The 21,950-nt window shown below is 48.2% G+C and overlaps 1 protein-coding gene across 2 annotated transcripts in view; it reads left to right on the forward strand.

Moving 5' to 3' along the window:
- Positions 1 to 21,484, forward strand: part of LOC118213440 (bone morphogenetic protein receptor type-1B) — a 49,382-nt gene extending 27,898 nt beyond the window's left edge. Inside the window, exons 1-11 of one of the 2 annotated variants that reach the window (XM_035392417.1) lie at positions 8,573 to 9,234; positions 9,283 to 10,054; positions 11,656 to 11,758; positions 11,908 to 12,007; positions 14,113 to 14,209; positions 14,724 to 14,862; positions 15,093 to 15,285; positions 15,705 to 16,002; positions 16,541 to 16,716; positions 17,472 to 17,602; positions 19,672 to 21,484. In XM_035392417.1, the coding sequence (XP_035248308.1) occupies positions 11,678 to 11,758; positions 11,908 to 12,007; positions 14,113 to 14,209; positions 14,724 to 14,862; positions 15,093 to 15,285; positions 15,705 to 16,002; positions 16,541 to 16,716; positions 17,472 to 17,602; positions 19,672 to 19,797 (1,341 nt within the window). In that variant the 5' untranslated portion in view covers positions 8,573 to 9,234; positions 9,283 to 10,054; positions 11,656 to 11,677 and the 3' untranslated portion in view covers positions 19,798 to 21,484. Of the gene's footprint in view, positions 1 to 8,496; positions 9,235 to 9,282; positions 10,055 to 11,655; positions 11,759 to 11,907; positions 12,008 to 14,112; positions 14,210 to 14,723; positions 14,863 to 15,092; positions 15,286 to 15,704; positions 16,003 to 16,540; positions 16,717 to 17,471; positions 17,603 to 19,671 lie in introns of those variants that run through there. The other variant, XM_035392418.1, reaches the window with a different exon arrangement.
- Positions 21,485 to 21,950: the final 466 nt, after the last annotated feature.

Consider the following 21,950-nt stretch of genomic DNA (forward strand, 5'->3'; position numbering starts at 1 on the left):
ATCTGTCCAATTATAACTGAAAAGGTTATTCGCGTTCAGTACACTCAACGGAACACTTAACTCCACTGATGCTCAGCTCCATTACGTTAGCCATGTAGCATATTTAGCACGTGTCGTGGCCAATTATTTTTGGCCATTTTTAACGGGCCTAAAAGAGATCTCTTGGGTTTTTGTTCATGTTGGCTAAATTTGAGGGAGCAAAAAAAGCGGAATGGGTGTGATGAGTAAAATCACTAGTTTACCTCACGGTCCAAAACCGCTGCTGTCATAAGCAAACCAACAAAAAGGACTTTAAAAATTACATTTTGTTTTTAGTTTTGAGTACATTTTAAAAAGCGACATGTTTAGAAACTGACAGTAGCACTCTGTACCATGTCCAGCCCAATGTTGCTTTAGCCTGATTCTGTCAGCAGTATAGAGTTGTCTTCTAAATGCTAGTTTATACTTTGTCTCCTCTGGATAAAATTTTTTTTTGCACAGAATTGTTTCACACCCCAGCATTTGGAGGACAAATGTACGTGTCCAAGACTTGTAGCAGTGCACCGTTATGTCAGAGCAAAGGCAATAGGGCTATCACTCTCTGACCCAACATCCCCTCATTATCCTTCACGCTGCTCAGATAGAAAGCTCAGTTTTGGTTCACTGTCCAGAAGCATCTGTAATATTTAGACTGGGTAATAGGTTTAGGGACCATCGCCTCTCTTATGAGGGATGCGTTTACAAAAAATACATCCCCGCTCATTTACCCATGGAGTGCTTACTGATCTTATCTTCTGGTCTCCACGCGAATGTATTTACTGTTGACTAACATCTGCTTGCTGTCCTTGCTGAGCACTTCCTCGTTAGCTGTTTCTTGAGAAACACTTGAAAACCTCTCAAAATCAGTAGTGTCCCTGCTAGCTCACCGGAATTGATCGCGGCCTTCTGAACGATTAACAGGAACTGCTCTCTGGCCTTATGACCCACTCACTTCCTGTTTACCTGTGAGCAGACCCTGCCAATGAGGGCCACAGGGTTTACAGTTCTCAGTTCTTGAATTACTCATGCCAGTAGAAGCTTCTGGTTGTAAACTAAAGTCATCTGCTTCTGTAAGTGTTATTGACCTGCTGATTTGACTGCATATCCAAAAACTCAGGACCTCGATGGCCACAGTTTTTTTGTCATAGCTCTGCGTCAGCTAAAGCTGACTCCTGAAGCTCTCATAGAACATTCTGGTGCTTCTGATTGTTTGGGGGTCGTATCTTAAGAGGGTTTTGCATGGAGCACAGCTGGAGGACTGAGGCATTGTGGGAACTGGCGCGGTCAGCCAGTCTCTGTAGGAAATGATGAATATGCAGCAGGTGTGCCGACACTGTGGGGTGATGGGCTTTAGCTGAGATCCCTCTGTGTGTGTGTGTGTGTGTGTGTGTGTGTGTGTTTGCCTGTGTGAGTGTGTGTGTGCGTGTGTGTGTGTCTGTCCCTGTGTGTGTGTGTGCGTTTTTGAGTGTATGTGTCCGTGCGTATATGTGTTTGTCCGTCCGTGTGTGTGTATGTGTATGTGTGAGAGTGTGCGTGCGTGTGTGTTCGTGTGTGTGTGTGTGTGTGTGTGTGTGAGAGAGAGCTCGGGGATGGGTGTTGCACTGCGGCTCCATGTATGGTGTGGAAGAAAGGCTTTCTCACCGGCCACAGGCAGAGTCCACTGAGCGCGCTCACAACACGAGGATACGGTTTCATTTCTGTGCTCTGGTAATCTCAGCCGGCCTGATTACTGCACGTCAGCCAGACAGCACACAGAACCCACCTTCTGCTTAGACCAGTGCACATCCAGCGCTTTCAAATCAACTTTTCTGTGCTCGTGGTGTTTACAACACATCATTATTTTCTATTCAAATCAGTTTTTTATTATAAACTGTGTAGATAATTTAAACAAACTGTACTGGGAGCATACACATAAATTCTCTCTAATGGGTGGGATAAACAACACTTAATTTTTTTTCACCATGGAGACAGACCAGTACAGAACCAAAAATTTCAACAGGACTTTGTTAAGAGGCGTGGGACATCTCAAACAGTGACAAGCAATATCCAGCAGTTCTTATGAGTGCATCACAAAATGAGATGGTCATGGTGTACTCAGTGGAAGAGCAGTGTGTGTTCCTCCTGTGTAATTCCTGATGCTGTAGATTCTATGTCACGGCTCACACACGTGTGTGCTGGGGCTCTGCCCCGTCGTCTGGCTTCACGTGGGCGTCTCCGTACGTGACCGTTACGTTAAATAATATTCTCCCTAACACTGTTGAGTCATCACGCTTATTACATACAGTAGCGTGCGTGCTTAATAGCCATGCGCACTTCACTATCAACATGGATATTATTCAGTGGGAGCTTTGGGTCACAGTGCAAAGCATTGTATGACAGAACAACACTGTAGAAACGGGGCGTGGGAGGCAGTAAGTAGGACGGCCCGAAGGGAATTCCCCCAGGCTGCCAGGGGTTCGAACCTCTGCCCTGGTACCTTCTGAGGTGCGCTGTCTGGTACTCTTTCTGTTTCCTACCTGCCTGAATAAAGCAAAATGAATCAATCATCAAAGGAGGGTACACTGTCTGCTCTCCTTTAATGAAATGGCATAATAAATAATAAGCAAACGGCATAATAATGATCCTTTCACTCTGTGACAAATCGGCGCATTAGCCGGATTTAGCCGGTGTAACCTGAGCCCACGTCCGCACACCTCTGAACGTGGAGGAATTCCACACCCTCCTCTCTTTCCGTTCTGGTTTTCAAACCGTACCTCCTCCCAGTTCTGCCGAGATATTGCACAGCACCGTACTGCTGCTGTGATATGTATTAGTGGGCAGTAAGGGTGTTTTTAAATGGCACCTGGTCATAGGGTGACCAGATATTGGATTAAAAAAAAAAATAAAAAAATGGCCCGAGATTGAGGTGTAATACCAAACTGGGTGCCGTAAATATGTCGGGAATTCGTTGTGGAGGCCCTCCTTTCAGAGCACTAGCCCCGTCTCTCAGAGCGCTAGCCCCGTCTCTCAGAGCGCTAGCCCCACCTCTCAGAGTGTTAGCCCCTCCTCTCAGAGCGCTAGCCCCACCTCTCAGAGCGCTAGCCCCACCTCTCAGAGTGTTAGCCCCTCCTCTCAGAGCGCTAGCCCCACCTCTCAGAGTATTAGCCCCTCCTCTCAGAGCGCTAGCCCCACCTCTCAGAGTGTTAGCCCCTCCTCTCAGAGCGCTAGCCCCACCTCTCAGAGTGTTAGCCCCTCCTCTCAGAGCGCTAGCCCCACCTCTCAGAGTGTTAGCCCCTCCTCTCAGAGCGCTAGCCCCGCCTCTCAGTGATAGCCCCTCCTCTCAGAGCGCTAGCCCCTCCTTTCAGAGCACTAGCCCCGCCTCTCAGAGCTCTAGCCCCTCCTCTCAGAGTGTTAGCCCCTCCTCTCAGAGCGCTAGCCCCGTCTCTCAGAGCGCTAGCCCCACCTCTCAGAGCGTTAGCCCCTCCTCTCAGAGCGCTAGCCCCACCTCTCAGAGTGTTAGCCCCTCCTCTCAGAGCGCTAGCCCCACCTCTCAGAGTGTTAGCCCCTCCTCTCAGAGCGCTAGCCCCACCTCTCAGAGTGTTAGCCCCTCCTCTCAGAGCGCTAGCCCCGCCTCTCAGAGTGTTAGCCCCTCCTCTCAGAGTGCTAGCCCCTCCTCTCAGAGCGCTAACCCCTCCTCTCAGAGTGTTAGCCCCTCCTCTCAAAGTGCTAGCCCCGCCTCTCAGAGTGCTAGCCCCTCCTCTCAGAGCGCTAACCCCTCCTCTCAGAGGAACACTCTTCAGACGGGACCCTCTTTGAGGTGCTGGGATGGGTGGGGCGGGTGCATTCAGACGGGACCCTCTTTGAGGCGCTGGGATGGGTGCATTCAGACTGGACCCTCTTTGAGGCTCTGGGCCGGGTGGGGCGGGTGCATTCAGACGGGACCCTCTTTGAGGCTCTGGGCCGGACGGGGGCAGTTGAAACGGCTGCGCCTGCGAAAGGCCCTTTGTTGGTCCCCCGCTCCGCGTAACCCCTGTTTGTGGACGGCGCAGCCTGATCTTTGATGTGCGGACGTGTGGGAGGACCGGGCTGGGCGGGGGGGGGCGGGGGGGGGGGGTGATGTATGAAGCTGTCAGAACTCTCCTGCAAACCCAAAAGGAGGTCAAGGTGCATCGCTGGGGTCTTTCTCTGCCCTCCTGCCCCTGACGGCTTGATTTACAGCCCCCACCTGGAGTAAGATCTCACTCTCCCCTCTCTCCTCTGTCTCTGGAGCTGAACAGACGTGTTCCTGTGTGCTCTACGGGCGTAATAACTCCCATAGATCAGCAGCGCTGTGCCTGTCTGCAGTAAAAGACGTCTGTAAGGAGCTCTGCTCTGTGACTGTGGAGCTATCCCGTGCACGGGCGGGGAGATGGATGGCACAGCCCGGAGATTGCCTAACACTCTTTATCTGCTATTTTTAAACGCGGACGTAGACGGTCTGAGGACTGGAGAGACAAAATCAATCGCTGCTCCATGCTGGTCAGTATTAATTCAGGATCTGCAGTCTCTCTCTCTCGATGTGCATTTTCCTATCAAGTTCTTGAGCTCGTTCTCGTTGTTAGTAACACTAATACCCTTTCCAAATGGCTTTTCGTGGGAAGAAATGCACGTTTTAAGGCGATATTTATACGCGGTATTTTGTTACATAACTGATGCATATTTGAGTGCTGGTGCAGTTCTGTGGATGCGTTTTCAGTGTTTTCAGTGATCAGACAGTGGAACCATTAAAAGCAGTGTAGTAAGCTGCTTGGGCTGCGTCAGTGAGCAGACACTGCTGATGATTTATCCATCCAACAACAATGCCCTAATCAGTATAAAAGTGCATTTATTTATTGATTTTTTTGTATTATTGTAGTGGCCATAAGACACTCTCTACCCAGTGTCCGCAGGGGACTGCGAGCCCTCTCTCTCTCCCTCGACAGCTCGCTCCGCGACGCTTCTCTGGGTCGTCCTCAGACGAGCCCTCCGGCGGCGTTTCCAGTCATCTCGATCCTCCGTGCGTCCGGCTCGCTCGCCAGTACTTTTGTCCCCTGCATCTTCCGGTGGTACGTCCGCACTGTTGTGGGACGCCCTCGCGATCGATGCCCCTGTGTTTGACTCCCACAGCACCGGCTTGCTGGCTGGGAGCTCCCGGTGTCTCTGGCAGTGACCGGCCGGCCTCATCCTCCTGGATATGGGATCAGGTTTGCACCGCAGTGAATCCCGTCTACCGCCCCAGCTGATAGATTACCGGGTTCGTTTATTTGCCAGGGAGGCCATCTGTTGTGGCGGCTTTTTATCCTAGCGGCAGTGAAACCGCAGGACTGCTGGGGAAAGAGGGCTGTCTGTCTGGGCTCTGCGATGTCTTCCGCCAGTCCTGCTTCCCGCCTCTGCAGATGCTGTAGGCAGGGGGCGCCGCTCGGAATTCTGGGCCCCCCTGAAAGAATATTGCCCCCCTTTTTTGATAAAAGAAATTTCCTTTTTTTTTATTTGTGGGACCCTCCAAGCTGTGGGCCCCTTGTCACCACATCCCCCCCCCCACTAGTGACGGGCCTGGCTAATAGGATGCGACTAACCGAACGAGTATGGTTTACAAAACATTATTTACTTTAGTAGTTAGTCAAAAATTAGATTTTTATTAAGTCAATAATTGGAGTTGCAAACGTCTTTGCATTACATTCACTCCTCCAGAGCACAAGGCCACATAACTTCCACATCACCTGCTTCTAACCATTTTAAAGGGAGCACAGAGCTGGCCCTAGACTCTTGGAGGCCCTTGGCAAAAAAATAAATTGGGGGCCCCTCCAAAGCACCTTCTGATACTTCTACTTTCAAAGGAAGGTGAGAGGGTGGGGGCCTGGGTGAGAAGGCGGGGCTCTGGGCAAAAAGGCGGGACCTTGGGTGAGAAGGAGGGGTTCTGGGTAATTTAGCATTTTGCTCAAAGTATAACTGAGCTGTAAACATGTCTGTGTGCGGGCTTCCAAAAAAAATATAATAGTAGTTGCCAAAATTTGCTCACTGCAAATCAGCTTCATTTACCAAAGTGTTTCAGTTACCTGCGTGTTCTTCAGTATGTAATATTTCCTCAGAAGAGATCACCTGAAGGCACGTAGAACACGCAACTGGGGATTTTTATTTGTTTATTTGTTTTTTGTGCATCGTACCCTTACGCCCCTCCAGCTGGTGTCAGGTTGCAGTTACGTGCTGGTTGGAAAGAGCCGACTCGGGGTTACTTCCTGCCGATTGTGGGAGGAAAGCTGATCGCTCTGCTTTTGTTTAAAAAAGGGGAATAATTGCGGCTCGAGGTGGCAGAACAGGACGAGTTTAGACTCGTTTTACACACGGAGACAGAGAGGCCTCGGCCAATGACCTTTCAGAGATTCAGAGTCGCGTGAACGATGCTGCTTTCGTTAGTACAATGTGCGATATAAGCGTTGATTATAGCGACAAACGAACTGTCAGGGCAACAGTTTTATGTTCCTGTTTCTGGTTAAATAATAGCTTTGGTTTCCCTGAGTTTCAGTTTTATGTAAATTTATGTAAAATTTCACCAAAGGATGTAATAACCTCTGCTCCTCATTTATCTTTCTTCTGTGTCTAGTTTTTCTCTGTTAAAAACCAGTGCATTAAAAATGAAACGGATTAATTCATTAAAAAAGGCTCATGGATGTTGCTTTATATTTGAGCAGTCTCTACAGAAAGGTCATCTCACCAGGGCTGAATGTGTATGAAATATGAGTAATTATATATAATCATAATTTGCCTTTCTGAATATCTGCTGCTCTGTTTGCACTTGTTTGAAGTGGTTATTATGAGGTGACTGTCTGTGAATTACCTTGTGTGTGTGTTGTGTGTGTGTGTGTGTGAATGCGAATGCGTATGTGTGCGTGCGTGCACGCACATTATAATATCATTGTATTATTGTATTAGTCATGAGCTTCAGTCCCATTGTAATATCACCCGCAGTTATGAGTTTCAGTCCCATTATGATGTCACTGCGGTGATGAGCTTCAGTCCCATTATGATGTCACTGCGGTGATGAGCTTCAGTCCCATTATGATGTCACTGCAGTGATGAGCTTCAGTCCCATTATGATGTCACTGCGGTGATGAGCTTCAGTCCCATTATGATGTCACTGCAGTGATGAGCTTCAGTCCCATTATGATGTCACTGCAGTGCTGTGTCTGGTTCTGATGTGCTTCTGATGCAGAGCTGAAAGCCATGTTTTCCTCCTACACCCCTAAAGATCAGACTGCGTGGGCCTGGAAACAGGCTGGGGGCAGGAAGGGTTTTCCTCTGAATCGGAGCTGAAGTACATTGCTGGGGTTTATTAACATAACTCAGAGGCAGCGCTCTCTTAGGGTCCCCTCAGCATTAACCCTTTTGGGTGCAGGGTCACAAATGGAGAGCAGTTTGGTCACAGTGGTAGCTGTCCTCCTCGTCAGAGAGTTAACCACCAGTTGTGTTGTGTTTTGGCAGTTGTCTGCACATGGTTTATGAACCTGGTTCTGCTGATCGTTCCTTTAAACACTACAGCTCCATCTTGGCAACTTTTGTCTTTTCAGTTGTTTTAGGAAGATGCATTCGGGCTCCACTAGTGATCATGGTTAATACGAGTGTATAACAGTGTATTATACAGGTAGGCGTGTAGTTTATTGGTTAGGGAACTGGGCTTGTAACCTGGGTTTGTAACTTGCTGAACCGTTGTAGCTTGAGCAGAGTACTTGACCTGAATTGGTTCAGTATATACCCAGCTGTGTAAGTGTATACTGTAAAAATTAGAAATCTGTGCAAGTCATTCTGGACAAGATCGTCTGCTGAATCCCAGCAATGTAATAAAGTGTGTGAGGAGTACTAACTGATAACTGTGTCCTTGGGCTTTTCAATCTGTTTTTTTTACATCATAGGGACATGCGAACATTGGAATCTTTGAGGCCATTCAGTCTCTCTCGCCCAGCCTGACTGTAATTTTATCGGGCCGATGATAGCTGCCTCTCCCCTGATGTTATGTCTTCCGGTGCTGATCCTTGCTATTTGCCCTGGTCATGTGACCTCGCACTGGGGAGTGTGCAGAGACAATGCTATCTGTATCTGCATTCAACCCAGAACGTTATGTGCATCTGCTTATCTGTGCTGCGCTGCTATTTAAAGAATCTCTCTCAGTGCGTTTTTTTTGTTGGGTGCAGCAAATTAACAGTTGTTTTATTTTCTGTCCAATTGCTCACTTTAACCACTAATCTTATCTTGTAAATGCCTTCCACATGTCATCGGTTCACTTCTGGAGGAAAGAGTCTATGTATACGGTGCATTATCTGGACTGTTTCAGATGTTGTATTCAGGTTCAGATACACTTCTACAAGATGTTTGTATCAGACTTATCCTTCGGATTCAGCTCAAATCCCTCTGTTATTATGACTGTTCCACCTGGCCTTACCTGTCCCCTGTGTCCCCCCCCCCCCCCCCCCCCACCCCCCCCTTTAGCCAACGTGCTGGACACCATGCTGCGGAGGAGCCCTGGGAAGATGGCGATGGGCGGGCGGGGGGAGGAGAGCAGAAGCCCCGCCCCCGAGGCGAGGCCACGGTGGCTCTGGTGCCACTGCTACCACCACTGCCCCGTAGACTCCATCAACAACACCTGCAGGTACTGCTACCACCACTGCCCCGTAGACTCCATCAACAACACCTGCAGGTACTGCACACCACCACTGCCCTGTAGACTCCATCAACAACACCTGCAGGTACTGCTACCACCACTGCCCTGTAGACTCCATCAACAACACCTGCAGGTACTGCTACCACCACTGCCCCGTAGACTCCATCAACAACACCTGCAGGTACTGCTACCAGCACTGCCCCGTAGACTCCATCAACAACACCTGCAGGTACTGCTACCACCACTGCCCCGTAGACTCCATCAACAACACCTGCAGGTACTGCTACCACCACTGCCCTGTAGACTCCATCAACAACACCTGCAGGTACTGCTACCACCACTGCCCTGTAGACTCCATCAACAACACCTGCAGGTACTGCTACCACCACTGCCCTGTAGACTCCATCAACAACACCTGCAGGTACTGCTACCACCACTGCCCTGTAGACTCCATCAACAACACCTGCAGGTACTGCTACCACCACTGCCCTGTATACTCCATCAACAACACCTGCAGGTACTGCATACCACCACTGCCCTGTAGACTCCATCAACAACACCTGCAGGTACTGCTACCACAACTGTCCTGTAGACCCCATCAACAACACCTGCAGGTACTGCATACCACCACTGCCCTGTAGACTCCTTCAACAACACCTGCAGGTACTGCACACCACCACTGCCCTGTAGACTCCATCAACAACACCTGCAGGTACTGCTACCACCACTGCCCTGTAGACTCCATCAACAACACCTGCAGGTACTGCTACCACCACTGCCCTGTAGACTCCATCAACAACACCTGCAGGTACTGCTACCACCACTGCCCTGTAGACCCCATCAACAACACCTGCAGGTACTGCTACCACCACTGCCCCGTAGACTCCATCAACAACACCTGCAGGTACTGCTACCACCACTGCCCCGTAGACTCCATCAACAACACCTGCAGGTACTGCTACCACCACTGCCCTGTAGACTCCATCAACAACACCTGCAGGTACTGCTACCACCACTGCCCCGTAGACTCCATCAACAACACCTGCAGGTACTGCTACCACCACTGCCCTGTAGACTCCATCAACAACACCTGCAGGTACTGCATACCACCACTGCCCTGTAGACTCCATCAACAACACCTGCAGGTACTGCTACCACCACTGCCTTGTAGACTCCATCAACAACACCTGCAGGTACTGCTACCACCACTGCCCCGTAGACTCCATCAACAACACCTGCAGGTACTGCTACCACCACTGCCCTGTAGACTCCATCAACAACACCTGCAGGTACTGCTACCACCACTGCCCTGTAGACTCCATCAACAGCACCTGCAGGTACAGCATACCACCACTGCCCTGTAGACTCCATCAACAACACCTGCAGGTACTGCACACCTGAGACCAGGGGTCTACACCCCTAGGGGGTACTGTCCCAGAGACACACCTGAGGCGTACTGTCCCAGAGACACACCTGAGGCATACTGTCCCAGAGACACACCTGAGAAAAACCTTAGACATGTTCATGTACATTATTGTAAAAACGCTATTGTGTAAGAGTAGCTTTACTCTTTTCCGATGGAAATACACATTAAAAAGTGTTGACTGCTTAATTTATTCAAGGTGTCCCACGTTTCCTTGTCAACAACTGCATAAGTAAAATAATTACACTCAGATACAACTATATAGCAATTTAAAGTTTAGTAGCTAATTTGCAGATAACGTGAGAAAAACTGCATCAGTGTTATGGTCACATTTATATTTAATTATAATACATGCATGGTTTAATACTCCATAGTTTACAAATGCTCATCTTTGAATTAACCCGGGGAAAAGATACATCACTGCATTACATTTTATTGTTTAAGAACACCAAGGCTCTAAAACCAATGCCCTTATACTTACATGACTTACATTGGAGCTTGCAATATATCGGTACCCCATCATTTGTGTTTTACCCTCCAGAAAGGTCAGGATAGTATACACGTTGACCGAATGATAAGCTGCTTTCTTCAGCTCACACTGAGAGGCCAGTAGGTCTGGGTGTAAGTACAGCAATCTGGAGACAAACTCAAAACATTCAGATACTCCCAGGCCTGAAAGAATAAAGCACAGAACTAGTGGACCTTGAAGCAGTCATGAGATACCGAAAGGACACCAGGAAGCCATGGTAACAGCTCAATACGCCTGAAAGCGAACACCGCACACGTAAACTCAAAATCAATGGCCAACCTGCAATTCGGTTTGCAAAAGAGTTCGATTAAATACACCCCTCACAGATATTCACTCATACCGTATCCATATCATATTCATATCCAATACATGGTAAATCTTTGTTTTCTATTGCCAATTATAATGCAGTCAAAATTTATAGATATTGTGATTGTAAATAATTTTGCCCATTTCAGTCGGCCTGTTTCCTGTTGAGTAGAAGTGGAGCTCTGCTCCTGGGGGGTGCGAGCAGGACTGTTAGGCAGGTCTGTTAGGGTCTCTCACGCACCCTGCAGTCCAGCTCAGATGCTGCTCCTGTAAGAGCTCACTGCAGCAGGAGGCCTCGGGGGTAATTAATGCAGGTCTGAGCTCAGCATCGCCCAGGGAGGGGCATTTCATCCCCTCACATGACTCAGCACAATAGAAACACACAACAGCGCCTCCTCTGGTCATCAATGTGTAATGAAGATTATGTAGAAGATGATGATGATGTTTAAGATGATGATAGTGATGAATATTATGATGAGGATGATGATGATGAGGAATATGATGATAAAGAGGGTCATTATGATGATGAGTATGATTATGATGGTAGTGGTGATGATGATGATGGCGATGATGATGATGATGATGATGATGGTGGTGATGATGGTGATGAGGAGGATGCTGATGATGATGATTAAGATGATGATGATAATGATGAATATGACAATGATGATGATGATGATGGTGATGATAATGAGGAATGAGATGATGATGGTGATGGTTCCTGTGCAGGACGGATGGATATTGCTTCACCATGGTGGAGGAGGAAGAGGGCGGGGTCCCCATGCTAACGTCCGGCTGCCTGGGGCTGGTTGGCTTTGAGTTCCAGTGCAGGGTGAGTGTGGACTGGGGGGAGCGGTTACCATGGGGAACGGTTACCATGGGGACCGGTGACCGCGCCCTAAAGTCGACCCTACCTCTGTCAGGCGAGACGTGTGCGACAGGGAGCGTAACACGTGTGTCCGTGTGCTCTCTCTGACTCAGAACACGGGAAACTCACGCCAGAGGAGGACGCTGGAGTGCTGCACGGACCAGGACTTCTGCAACCGCGACCTGCACCCTACCCTGCCCCCGCTAAAGACCAGTAAGATGCACTTTCAGCCCGGGAAGCGTGGTGGAAAAGCGTTTAATGTGTGCCCTGCTAACCTAACATGATTCATTAAGATGGCGGAATTTTCTAGCTTGATTCCAGACATCCCCATTTGGATTTACGGTAATGATGGTGATGATGATGATGATGATGTTGATGATCATGATAATACTTTATTGTCAGATCAAGTCTGAAATTTTTCTTGCATCACATAATGTTGTGATGAGAATGTTTGCCTGATTTTGTTAGTATATATTTAATGTTCTAATGTTTGGATACAAAGTGCATGCAAAGCTTCTGACAACAGCTTGTCATAGTTATTATTTATTTAGTCATGGGAAAACATAAATGGATAAGGGGCTGGGTTTCAAATATACTTTAAATATGGTCCCAATTAAACTATTTAAATTACGGATTCGTTTCACATTGCTGACATTCCTTCTCGAATGACTCTCCTCAAATTCTTTTCTACCTTGAATAATGAAACCAAGGAACATTCCAAGGCTGTTCCTACAATGTTCCTTTGTGACATTGAAGGAGCATCCCAGAACCTGGACAAGTGTTTGCGCTGGGAACATTTCCCAAAACTTTCCTAATGTTATGGGAATGTTCTGTGAGCCAAAGTTGCTTGGCTGGATACCTGAAATAAATCACAATGACACAGAACCACACACACACACACGCACACAGACACACACACACTCTCTCTCACACACACACACACACACACACACACACACACACACACACTCTCTCTCACACACACACACACAGACACGCACACAGACGCACACTCTCTCTCACACACAGACACACGCACACGCTCACACGGTAGTGTTGCTCGGTCTTCTGCCCCCTGATTGGTGGGGTGGCTCGTCCTGCTCTCGTGGCTGATGGGTGCTGACAGGTTAAAGTGTTGCTAACCGCACGCTCGGTGCTGAGTGGAGGGGGCCGCTCTCTGTGGCAGCCGCACGCTCTGTTCTGAGTGGAGGGGGCCGCTCTCTGCGGCAGCGCTGTGGATAAACAGGTGCAGTGGACCCGCGGGTCCTGCTTGTTCTCTCACTCTCTAATAAAAAGGACAGGAGCTCCCCCGGGACAGCTTGGGTTCCAGCATCAGCCCGCGCTGGAAATAACTGCCAACCTGCCACTCTGGGCTCATACCTCACACACACACAGACACACACGTACACACGCCTGTGTGTGTGTGTGCGTGTGAGGTGCCGTGGCAGTGGGAGGAATGCTATCACTGTCATACTCAGTTTAGGTTACATAACCTCAGGGAGACAAATGAAATGTTAGAAAGGCCGCTTGTGCCTGTCCCACGCAGTGCACAGGCCCACTGCAACTGTCCCGCAGTGCTCTGTGTGTGTGCTGAGAATGACTGAGACTGTGCAGCCGGGGTCTGTGTGTGCTGAGAATGACTGAGACTGAGACTGTGCTGTGTGTGCTGAGTGACTGAGACTGTGACTGTGCTGTGTGTGCTGAGAATGACTGAGACTGTGACTGTATTGTGTGTGCTGAGAATGACTGAGACAGTGACTGTACTATGCAGTGGTGTTTGTACTCTCTGGTGATTGGTGGGATTGTGGGATAGCGGCGGGGTGGCCTGGGCTTCAGGTTCGAGATCAGGGGCGGGGTTTTGGTGGCCCCGTCAGAGGGGAGGCCTACTGCTGAGAGAGCGACAGTAAGGCTAGAATCCCGCGGAAAGCTGAGGCATTTCCTCAACCAAAACACAACCCCCCTCCCCCCAACCCACGCCCAGGAAGGGTGCGATCGATCCAGGCTCCGATTGCACCTCTTATTCACCGCTCATGCTGCTGATTTGGGGGGGGGGGTTTGATAAAATGTGGTCTTCTGAACAGATTTTAGCCACTGGTAGGATGTAGAAAGGAAGTGTTCATGGTTAAGATACAAGTTTAGGGAGGAGTCGAAATCCTGATACCATTTCCCTTTATCTCTCTATATCTCTCATCTCCCTCTTTCCCTGTCTCTCTCTACATATATCTCCTCTCTCTCTCTCTCTCTCTCTCTACATATATCTCCTCTCTCTCTGTCTCTCTCTCTCTCTCCCTCTCTCCCTCTCTCTGTCTCTCTCCCAGGTTATGTGGACAGCAGTATCCATCACATGGCTCTGTTTGTCTCTGCTTCTGTGTGCAGTGTGGTCCTCACCGTCATCATCGTCTTCTGTTACTTCAGGTGAGCACCCCCTCATCCCCTCTCTCTTTCTCTCTCACTCTTTCTCTTCTCATTTTCCCTTCTCCTTTTTTTCTCAATTTTGAACACCCTCTTGCATTGACCTTTTTATCTGATATTAACCCTTTACAGTATGAGATAAGTATGTGATTAGAATGTTCTTATCTGAACATTCTAATGCTGATGTCACAATCACTGCTGGCGACTGAAAGCAGTGGAGTTCTAGAACACTGACTTAGAACTTCGGAAAAAAAACATTCCAAAAAACCTACTCTTCAAAGGAAGACTCAGGAGAGTGCAGGAAAGCATGGGGCCCATCCACAAATCAGAGAAGTACTTTAACAAGATGAGCCATCCACCAGCCCTCTGTCCAACTCTTTTGCTGTTTTTTTATTATTACAGTTCATGGCAGTGGTTTTTTTTATTCCAAGGTTCTGCTTTACACTGTGATTTCCATGGCAGAACTGAATTGAAATTGACGGGTGGTTTGAAGGTTATTGTCACGTCTCTGTGGTAGATACAAACGGCAGGAGTCGCGACCCCACTACAGCATTGGGCTGGAGCACGAGGAGACATACATCCCCTCCGGGGAATCTTTGAAGGACCTGATCGAGCAGTCACAAAGTTCTGGCAGCGGCTCGGGGCTCCCCCTGCTGGTGAGAGATCTGTACTGCAGCTGACCACCTGCTTGCTCAGGTCTTATCTTTCCACATGAGACTTACACGTTTAACCTGTTGGGAAGTTTTTAAAAATATTATACAGATTCGCATGCCTATGAGTCTGTAGTCAAATAAATAGAGAATAATGTATTTGTAGGAACTGCAGGTATATATGTTTTTGTGAAACTCCCTTGAATGTGTGTGACACAGCTGTGGCTTGTTCCCAGGTGCAGCGCACCATCGCCAAGCAGATCCAGATGGTGAAGCAGATCGGAAAGGGGCGGTACGGCGAGGTGTGGATGGGGAAGTGGCGCGGGGAGAGGGTCGCCGTCAAGGTGTTCTTCACCACCGAGGAGGCCAGCTGGTTCAGAGAGACGGAGATCTACCAGACCGTGCTGATGAGGCACGAGAACATCCTGGGTACGAAGCTTTAACACGGACACGTGCACACACACACACACACACACTCTCTGTCACACACATACACACACAGGCACACATACACATATACACGCTCGCACACACACACACGTGCATACATGAGTGTGAGAGAGGGAGAGAGAGAGAGTGAGTATATATGTAAATAAATGTGAGTATGAGTGTCTGAGGGTATGTGTGTGATTTTGTGTGTGAGTATGTGTGAGATTATGTTTGTGTATGTGTATGTTGTGCATGTTTGTGTATTATGAGTGTGATTATGAGTGTAAGTATGTGTGTGAGTGTGTGAATGTGAGTGTAAGTATGTTTATGAGTATGCATGTGATTATGAGCATATGTGTGATTATGAGTATGTGTATGTCGCACACGGTTTCTCACCTGTTCCTCTGCCTCTCTCTCAGGCTTCATAGCAGCGGACATCAAAGGCACGGGCTCCTGGACGCAGCTCTACCTGATCACCGACTACCACGAGAGCGGCTCGCTGTACGACTACCTCAAGTCCACCACGCTGGACACCAAGGCCATGCTGCGGCTGGCCTACTCGTCCGTGTCCGGCCTCTGCCACCTGCACACGGAGATCTTCGGCACGCAGGGCAAGCCCGCCATCGCCCACCGCGACCTCAAGAGCAAGAACATCCTGGTGAAGAAGAACGGCACCTGCTGCATCGCTGACCTGGGGCTGGCCGTCAAGTTCATCAGGTCAGAGAGCAGGAACGTTCGGCATTTATAATGCGATACATCCTCTGTTTAATGAGGGAAGGACCTTTGAGAACATGGAGAAATGCCAGAGAGGGGGTAAACCTCCAGAAGCCATTGGTTGGGTTAAGGGCCTTGCTCAAGAGCCCAATGGCAGTTATTTTCTTTCATGTAGGGTCCCTCCAACTCTCCAGGGACACATTAGCACCCCTGTATGCCCACCAGGGACTCGAACCAGCAACTCCACAGTTGCCTTTCGAACATCTGCCACTAGGCTGCCCTGCCTGGGCGTATTATTATTTTTTAATAATTTTATTATTATATTATTATTTTGGGATTATTGTAGTATTATTTTATGCAATTACTGTAATTTTCCTGTTTCTTTTTGTTTTATAAATCATGATGTTTTCTTTTTTTTCTATTTCATATGCTTTAGTAATTCATATTGTTTTGTAAAGTAAATTAAAAGATTAATAAGAATAAAAAATTATCGAATTGAAGCTGAGTCTGGTTTTCGCTCTCGCCCCTCCCCCTGTCACAGCGACACGAACGAGGTGGACATCCCGCCGAACACGCGCGTGGGGACCAAGCGCTACATGCCCCCCGAGGTCCTGGACGAGAGCCTGAACCGCAGCCACTTCCAGTCCTACATCATGGCCGACATGTACAGCTTCGGCCTCATCCTGTGGGAGATGGCCCGCCGATGCGTCTCGGGAGGTACGCCTGCCCCCTCTCTCCTCCCTCCTTCCCTCTTTCTTCCATCTCTACCTGCTCTTTCTTTGTCAACATTATGATCAGATACGTAAATGGGTGATGTGGGAACTTCCAAGTGGAATGACTGTGTCACATTGTGCTTAATTATTCACAAAAAAAACTCTGTTTTAAGTGAAGTGTTTGCTTTTGCCAAAAGCCTCTAAAGACAGGAAATGAAATTGATCAGCCCTAATGCTGATATCAGCCTGCTCTCCTCCAGGGTGTATCAGCAGCAAGTCTTTGATAACTGCTACAGCCCTGTATATGTCTACTGTCCTTCAGACAACATGTACTCACCACTGGGCAGATTGTTTAAGATTAAAACCATTAACGAGAGTTCCATTAATGAGAGTTCCGTTAACGAGAGTTACATTAACGAGAGTTCCATTAACAAGAGTTCCATTAATGAGAGTTCCATTAACGAGAGTTCTGTTAACGAGAGTTCCATTAATGAGAGTTCTGTTAATGAGATTTCCATGAACAAGAGTTCCATTAACGAGAGTTCCATTAATGAGAGTTCTGTTAATGAGATTTCCATGAACAAGAGTTCCATTAACTAGAGTTCTGTTAACGAGAGTTCCATTAATGAGAGTTCCATTAATGAGAGTTCCATTAACGAGAGTTCCACTAACGAGAGTTCTGATAACGAGCCTGAGCTGAGGGGAGCAGTGAGGCGCAGGTGTGTACTGACTCTGGGAAATGACTGTGCCACCCTGCAGGCATTGTGGAGGAGTACCAGCTGCCGTACCACGACCTGGTGCCCACCGACCCGTCCTACGAGGACATGAGGGAGGTGGTGTGCATCAAGAGGCTGCGGCCGTCTTTCCCCAACCGCTGGACCAGCGACGAGGTACAGGAGCCCTACGCAGCACCAGGACACCCCGCTTTTTACGGGCGGGGTTAGACTGTAAAGTAGCTTAGAACACTGAGCACCGGGACGCCCCGCTTTAGAACACTGAGCACCGGGACACCCCTCTGTAGAACACTGAGCACCGGGACGCCCCGCTTTAGAACACTGAGCACCGGGACACCCCTCTGTAGAACACTGAGCACCGGGACGCCCCGCTTTAGAACACTGAGCACCGGGACACCCCGCTTTAGAACACTGAGCACCGGGACGCCCCGCTTTAGAACACTGAGCACCGGGACACCCCGCTTTAGAACACTGAGCACCGGGACGCCCCGCTTTAGAACACTGAGCACCGGGACACCCCGCTTTAGAACACTGAGCACCGGGACGCCCCGCTTTAGAACACTGAGCACCGGGACACCCCGCTTTAGAACACTGAGCACCGGGACACCCCGCTTTAGAACACTGAGCACCGGGACACCCCTCTGTAGAACACTGAGCACCAGAACACCCCTCTGTAGAACACTGGGTACTTGACCCCAGTCCCTCGTCATTGCTGTACTATTTATCCATTTTCTTAAAATTCTTATTCCTGGGCTCTGTCCAAGTCAGCACACTTGCCTCCTATTGAGTATACAAGTTGTGCACAAATTGTATACAGCATGTATACGCAATAGTAGGCAAGTGTTTTCCCGTTCAGGTTAGCTATAAGTAGGAAACTATTTTCTGATTTACTACTGTGCAGAAATACAGCAAGCCATGCGTTGCTTAGTTAAAGAAACCAACTTATTTTTCATATCTTTTTTCTTTTTTATAAGGCAATAAAATACATCAGATATACAAAATCACTGAGACCAGGTGTTAGTACTCTCTTTTATCAATCCATAATCCTCTGTAGTTAGTTTGTGGTTTAAAACTATTAATTTCGATGAGGTCCCGGGAATAAGTAGAAGTGAATTAGGAACTGGGCGCCCAAGAGGGCACTTGTAACTCATTATTATTACTCATGTTATGCCACAGTGAAATATCCCTTTAAGGGAGGTGTTTCAGTCATTAATAAGGCTGCCAAATATCAATTCCAACATGCAGCCAACGAGGCCAAAGCTTATTACAGGGACAAAATGGAGAACAAATCAAGCGTTAATGACAGTTGAGGAGTCTGGCGAAGCCTTCAGCGAATCCCGGGCGGAATGAATTCTATCGCAGGTTTATACCAGTTTCACAGGTATCCACGGTAACTTGCCTCAAGGTCCACAGACTGCCGTTGCAATTACAGCTGTAATAATGAAGGCCCTTGAATCGCTCATCACCAGTCTGAAGTGCCCATTGATCCGAACCAGTTTGCCTATGGCAGATAGGCTCCGTATAGCACTGCGGTACTAAGTGAACACGTTTAGGGTATTGTTGTACTAAGTAGCTCTGTGTAGATTACTATGATACTGAGTGTCTCTGTATACTGTACTGTGGTACTAAATGGGTCTGTGTAGTGTACTGTGGTACTGAGTGGCTCTGTGTAGTGTACTGTGGTACTGAGTGGCTCTGTGTAGTGTACTGTGGTACTAAGTGGCTCTGTGTTGTTTCCTGTGGTCCTGAGTGGCTCTGTGTAAATTACTGTGGTACTAAGTGGCTCTGTGTAAATTACTGTGGTACTAAGTGGCTCTGTGCAGATTACTGTGGTACTAAGTGGCTCTGTGTAAATTACTGTGGTACTAAGTGGCTCTGTGTTGTTTCTTGTGGTGCTGAGTGGCTCTGTGTAAATTACTGTGGTGCTGAGTGGCTCTGTGTTGTTTCCTGTGGTCCTGAGTGGCTCTGTGTAAATTACTGTGGTACTGAGTGGTTCTGTGTAGAATACTGTGGTACTCAGTTGCTCAGTGTAGTGTACTGTGGTACTGAGTGGCTCTGTCTGGTGTACTGTGTTACTGAGTGGCTCTGTGTTGTTTCCTGTGGTGCTGAGTGGCTCTGTGTAAATTACTGTGGTACTAAGTGGCTCTGCGTAGTGCACTGTAGTACTGACTGGTCCCTCCTGTGCAGTGTACTGTAGTACTGACTGGTCCCTCCTCTCCCTGCAGTGCCTGAGGCTGATGGGGAAGCTGATGTCAGAGTGCTGGGCGCACGGCCCCGCCTCCCGCCTGACCGCGCTGCGGGTGAAGAAGACGCTGGCCAAGATGTCCGAGTCCCAGGACATCAAGCTGTGAGGAAGGGCGAGGAGTCAGCGCCAGCAGCGGCTGACACGCACACGCACGGGTCACCTCATAGGCCCTGCCCCCGGCCGGAGGGGGGCAGGAGGGGGGCCGGAGAGCGCCCTGTTGGGCCGTTGCAATAGGTCCGGGAGGGAGGGGGAGAGGGAGGGGCCTCATTGTTGCCTTGGGAACATATCGGGAAATACCCAGATCAATGGTAACGCCTCACCTGTTCCCACAGCAGGATCTCTGTCACGCAGCTGCAGATGGACGCACAGCAGACAGGGGGCGCTATTGCTTTGCTTTCTGTGAAAGCTTCAGGGTCTGGAGGAGGAGGTTGGCAGGCAGGGAGTGGGGGGCGGGTCTCGATAGCGCCCCCCACAGTACTACCCCCCCTTCCTCCTGGAACGTCACAGCAGGAGTGAATATTTCCTGACGATCCAAAACCGTAACACAGGATAACTTATTTCTTTTTTTTTTTTTTTTTTTTTGCCATTCGTTCTTTAGCTCCTTTGACCCTGGATTTTTAACGGTTGCCTAGGAGACGGAGCAAGGTGTGCTTCCACCTCTCGTCCGTGCACAGGCAGCACATCCCCTGAGACTCGGAAAATTGTTTCTGTCCCCTGTAGGGTACACGAGTTCCCTGGTCTCAAGAACCATACGCTCTGCTGTGCTGAAGCCAACAACACTCCAAGGGATATTCAATAAACATAAAATAATTTTTTTGGAATTATTTTCACTCCAGCATGTTTTCGTCTTCCGAGACACTTGCATTGTGTCAAAAACATTTTTAATTCTTGAACTTTTCTGTTCCTCTGGGCTCTGGGGGGTATCAGCTCAGTGTAATGCAGCCTGTGACTCTGTGCTGAGACTGTGCCCAGTCTGCGCTGTACCATGCTCATAATTTACACGGCCGTTAAACTTGGAACACATGCTGCCTACGTACTGTCACGCTACATTTTCCTGAGTGAAGTTATCGTACGCTGCAGTGTTATGATAAATTTTAGCATTGAAGAAAACAAATCTGTGTAAAAATAATGCACTAAAGCGTTTGAATGCCTGACAGTTGTTTCTGTTGTTTTTTAAAATGGAGGAGCAGGCAGGCTAACTGTCTCATTTCCCAGCTTAAAGCTAATCCACAAACTCATTGCTACTGTTGTGCTTGATCTTCAGGGCTGCGTCATTAACTAAGAGTGTATTCAAATCCTGATGTTAATTCATCGGTTTGGTTCTATCCTATTGTGTAAGCTCAGTAGAAGGAGTCTATTCTGTTTGATTTTTGTTTAACCCTTTAAGGTGTGAGATCAAAAATATGTGATTAGAATGTTCTTAACTGAACATTCTAGTGCTGGTGTAACAATCGCTACTGGTAACTGAAGGCAGTGGAGTTCTAGAACACTGACGTAGAATTTAAAGATAAAAACTTTGATCTTCAAAGGGTTTTGCACTACGACCTTTGATCTCGTTCTCGTAGACCTCGTCCTTCGCTTGGTTCGTGCATCTTACTCAGTGCTCTGGTTGTAGTTGATTGCAAATATAAAGAAACACGATTCCTTATTTGTCAAAAAAATAATACAGATAAATTATATTGGTAATTAAGGACTTGAAATGGAAAAAGTGTTTTTTTTTTTTCTCTGTTGATAAATTATGTAGAGAATAAATAGCTCCCTGCTCTTCGGTCAGGGGCTGTGTTTAATTTAACCTGTACAAAGCTATAAATGAGAGTGAATTAATATGCTATAAATAATATTTCAGATTTAACACTCCCCTAATAAAGTGATTTGTCTCCTGGCTCCTGCTTAGTCTGTGTGTTTACTGGGTTTTAGCAGGGGCGCTAGTCAGGGTGGTCTCTGCTGGGGTGAAGGATGACCTCTGGACCGTCTGAACTGGGTCTGCACAGGCGGCCATGTCTAACAGCAGCTCACTGACGGACTAACACACGTCAGGCCAGTGACATCCACATCCATTATCATGAAATGTTTTCACAGTATTGCTTTGGGTCAACCGCTGATTAGATTGCTTTGAGTTAGCTTCAAGCTACAGGTAGCACCAGGTCGCTGCCCAAGTACCCATGCTAGAGTAGAAAATATTTGACTTATTCAAAATCAATAACAAACCTGTGTCCTAACCGTTCTTCAAGCTGCTGAACACAGCCGTCAACTTGCCTT

Source organism: Anguilla anguilla, chromosome 14 (assembly GCF_013347855.1).
Source record: "Anguilla anguilla isolate fAngAng1 chromosome 14, fAngAng1.pri, whole genome shotgun sequence".
In the NCBI taxonomy this organism is placed as follows: domain Eukaryota; kingdom Metazoa; phylum Chordata; class Actinopteri; order Anguilliformes; family Anguillidae; genus Anguilla; species Anguilla anguilla.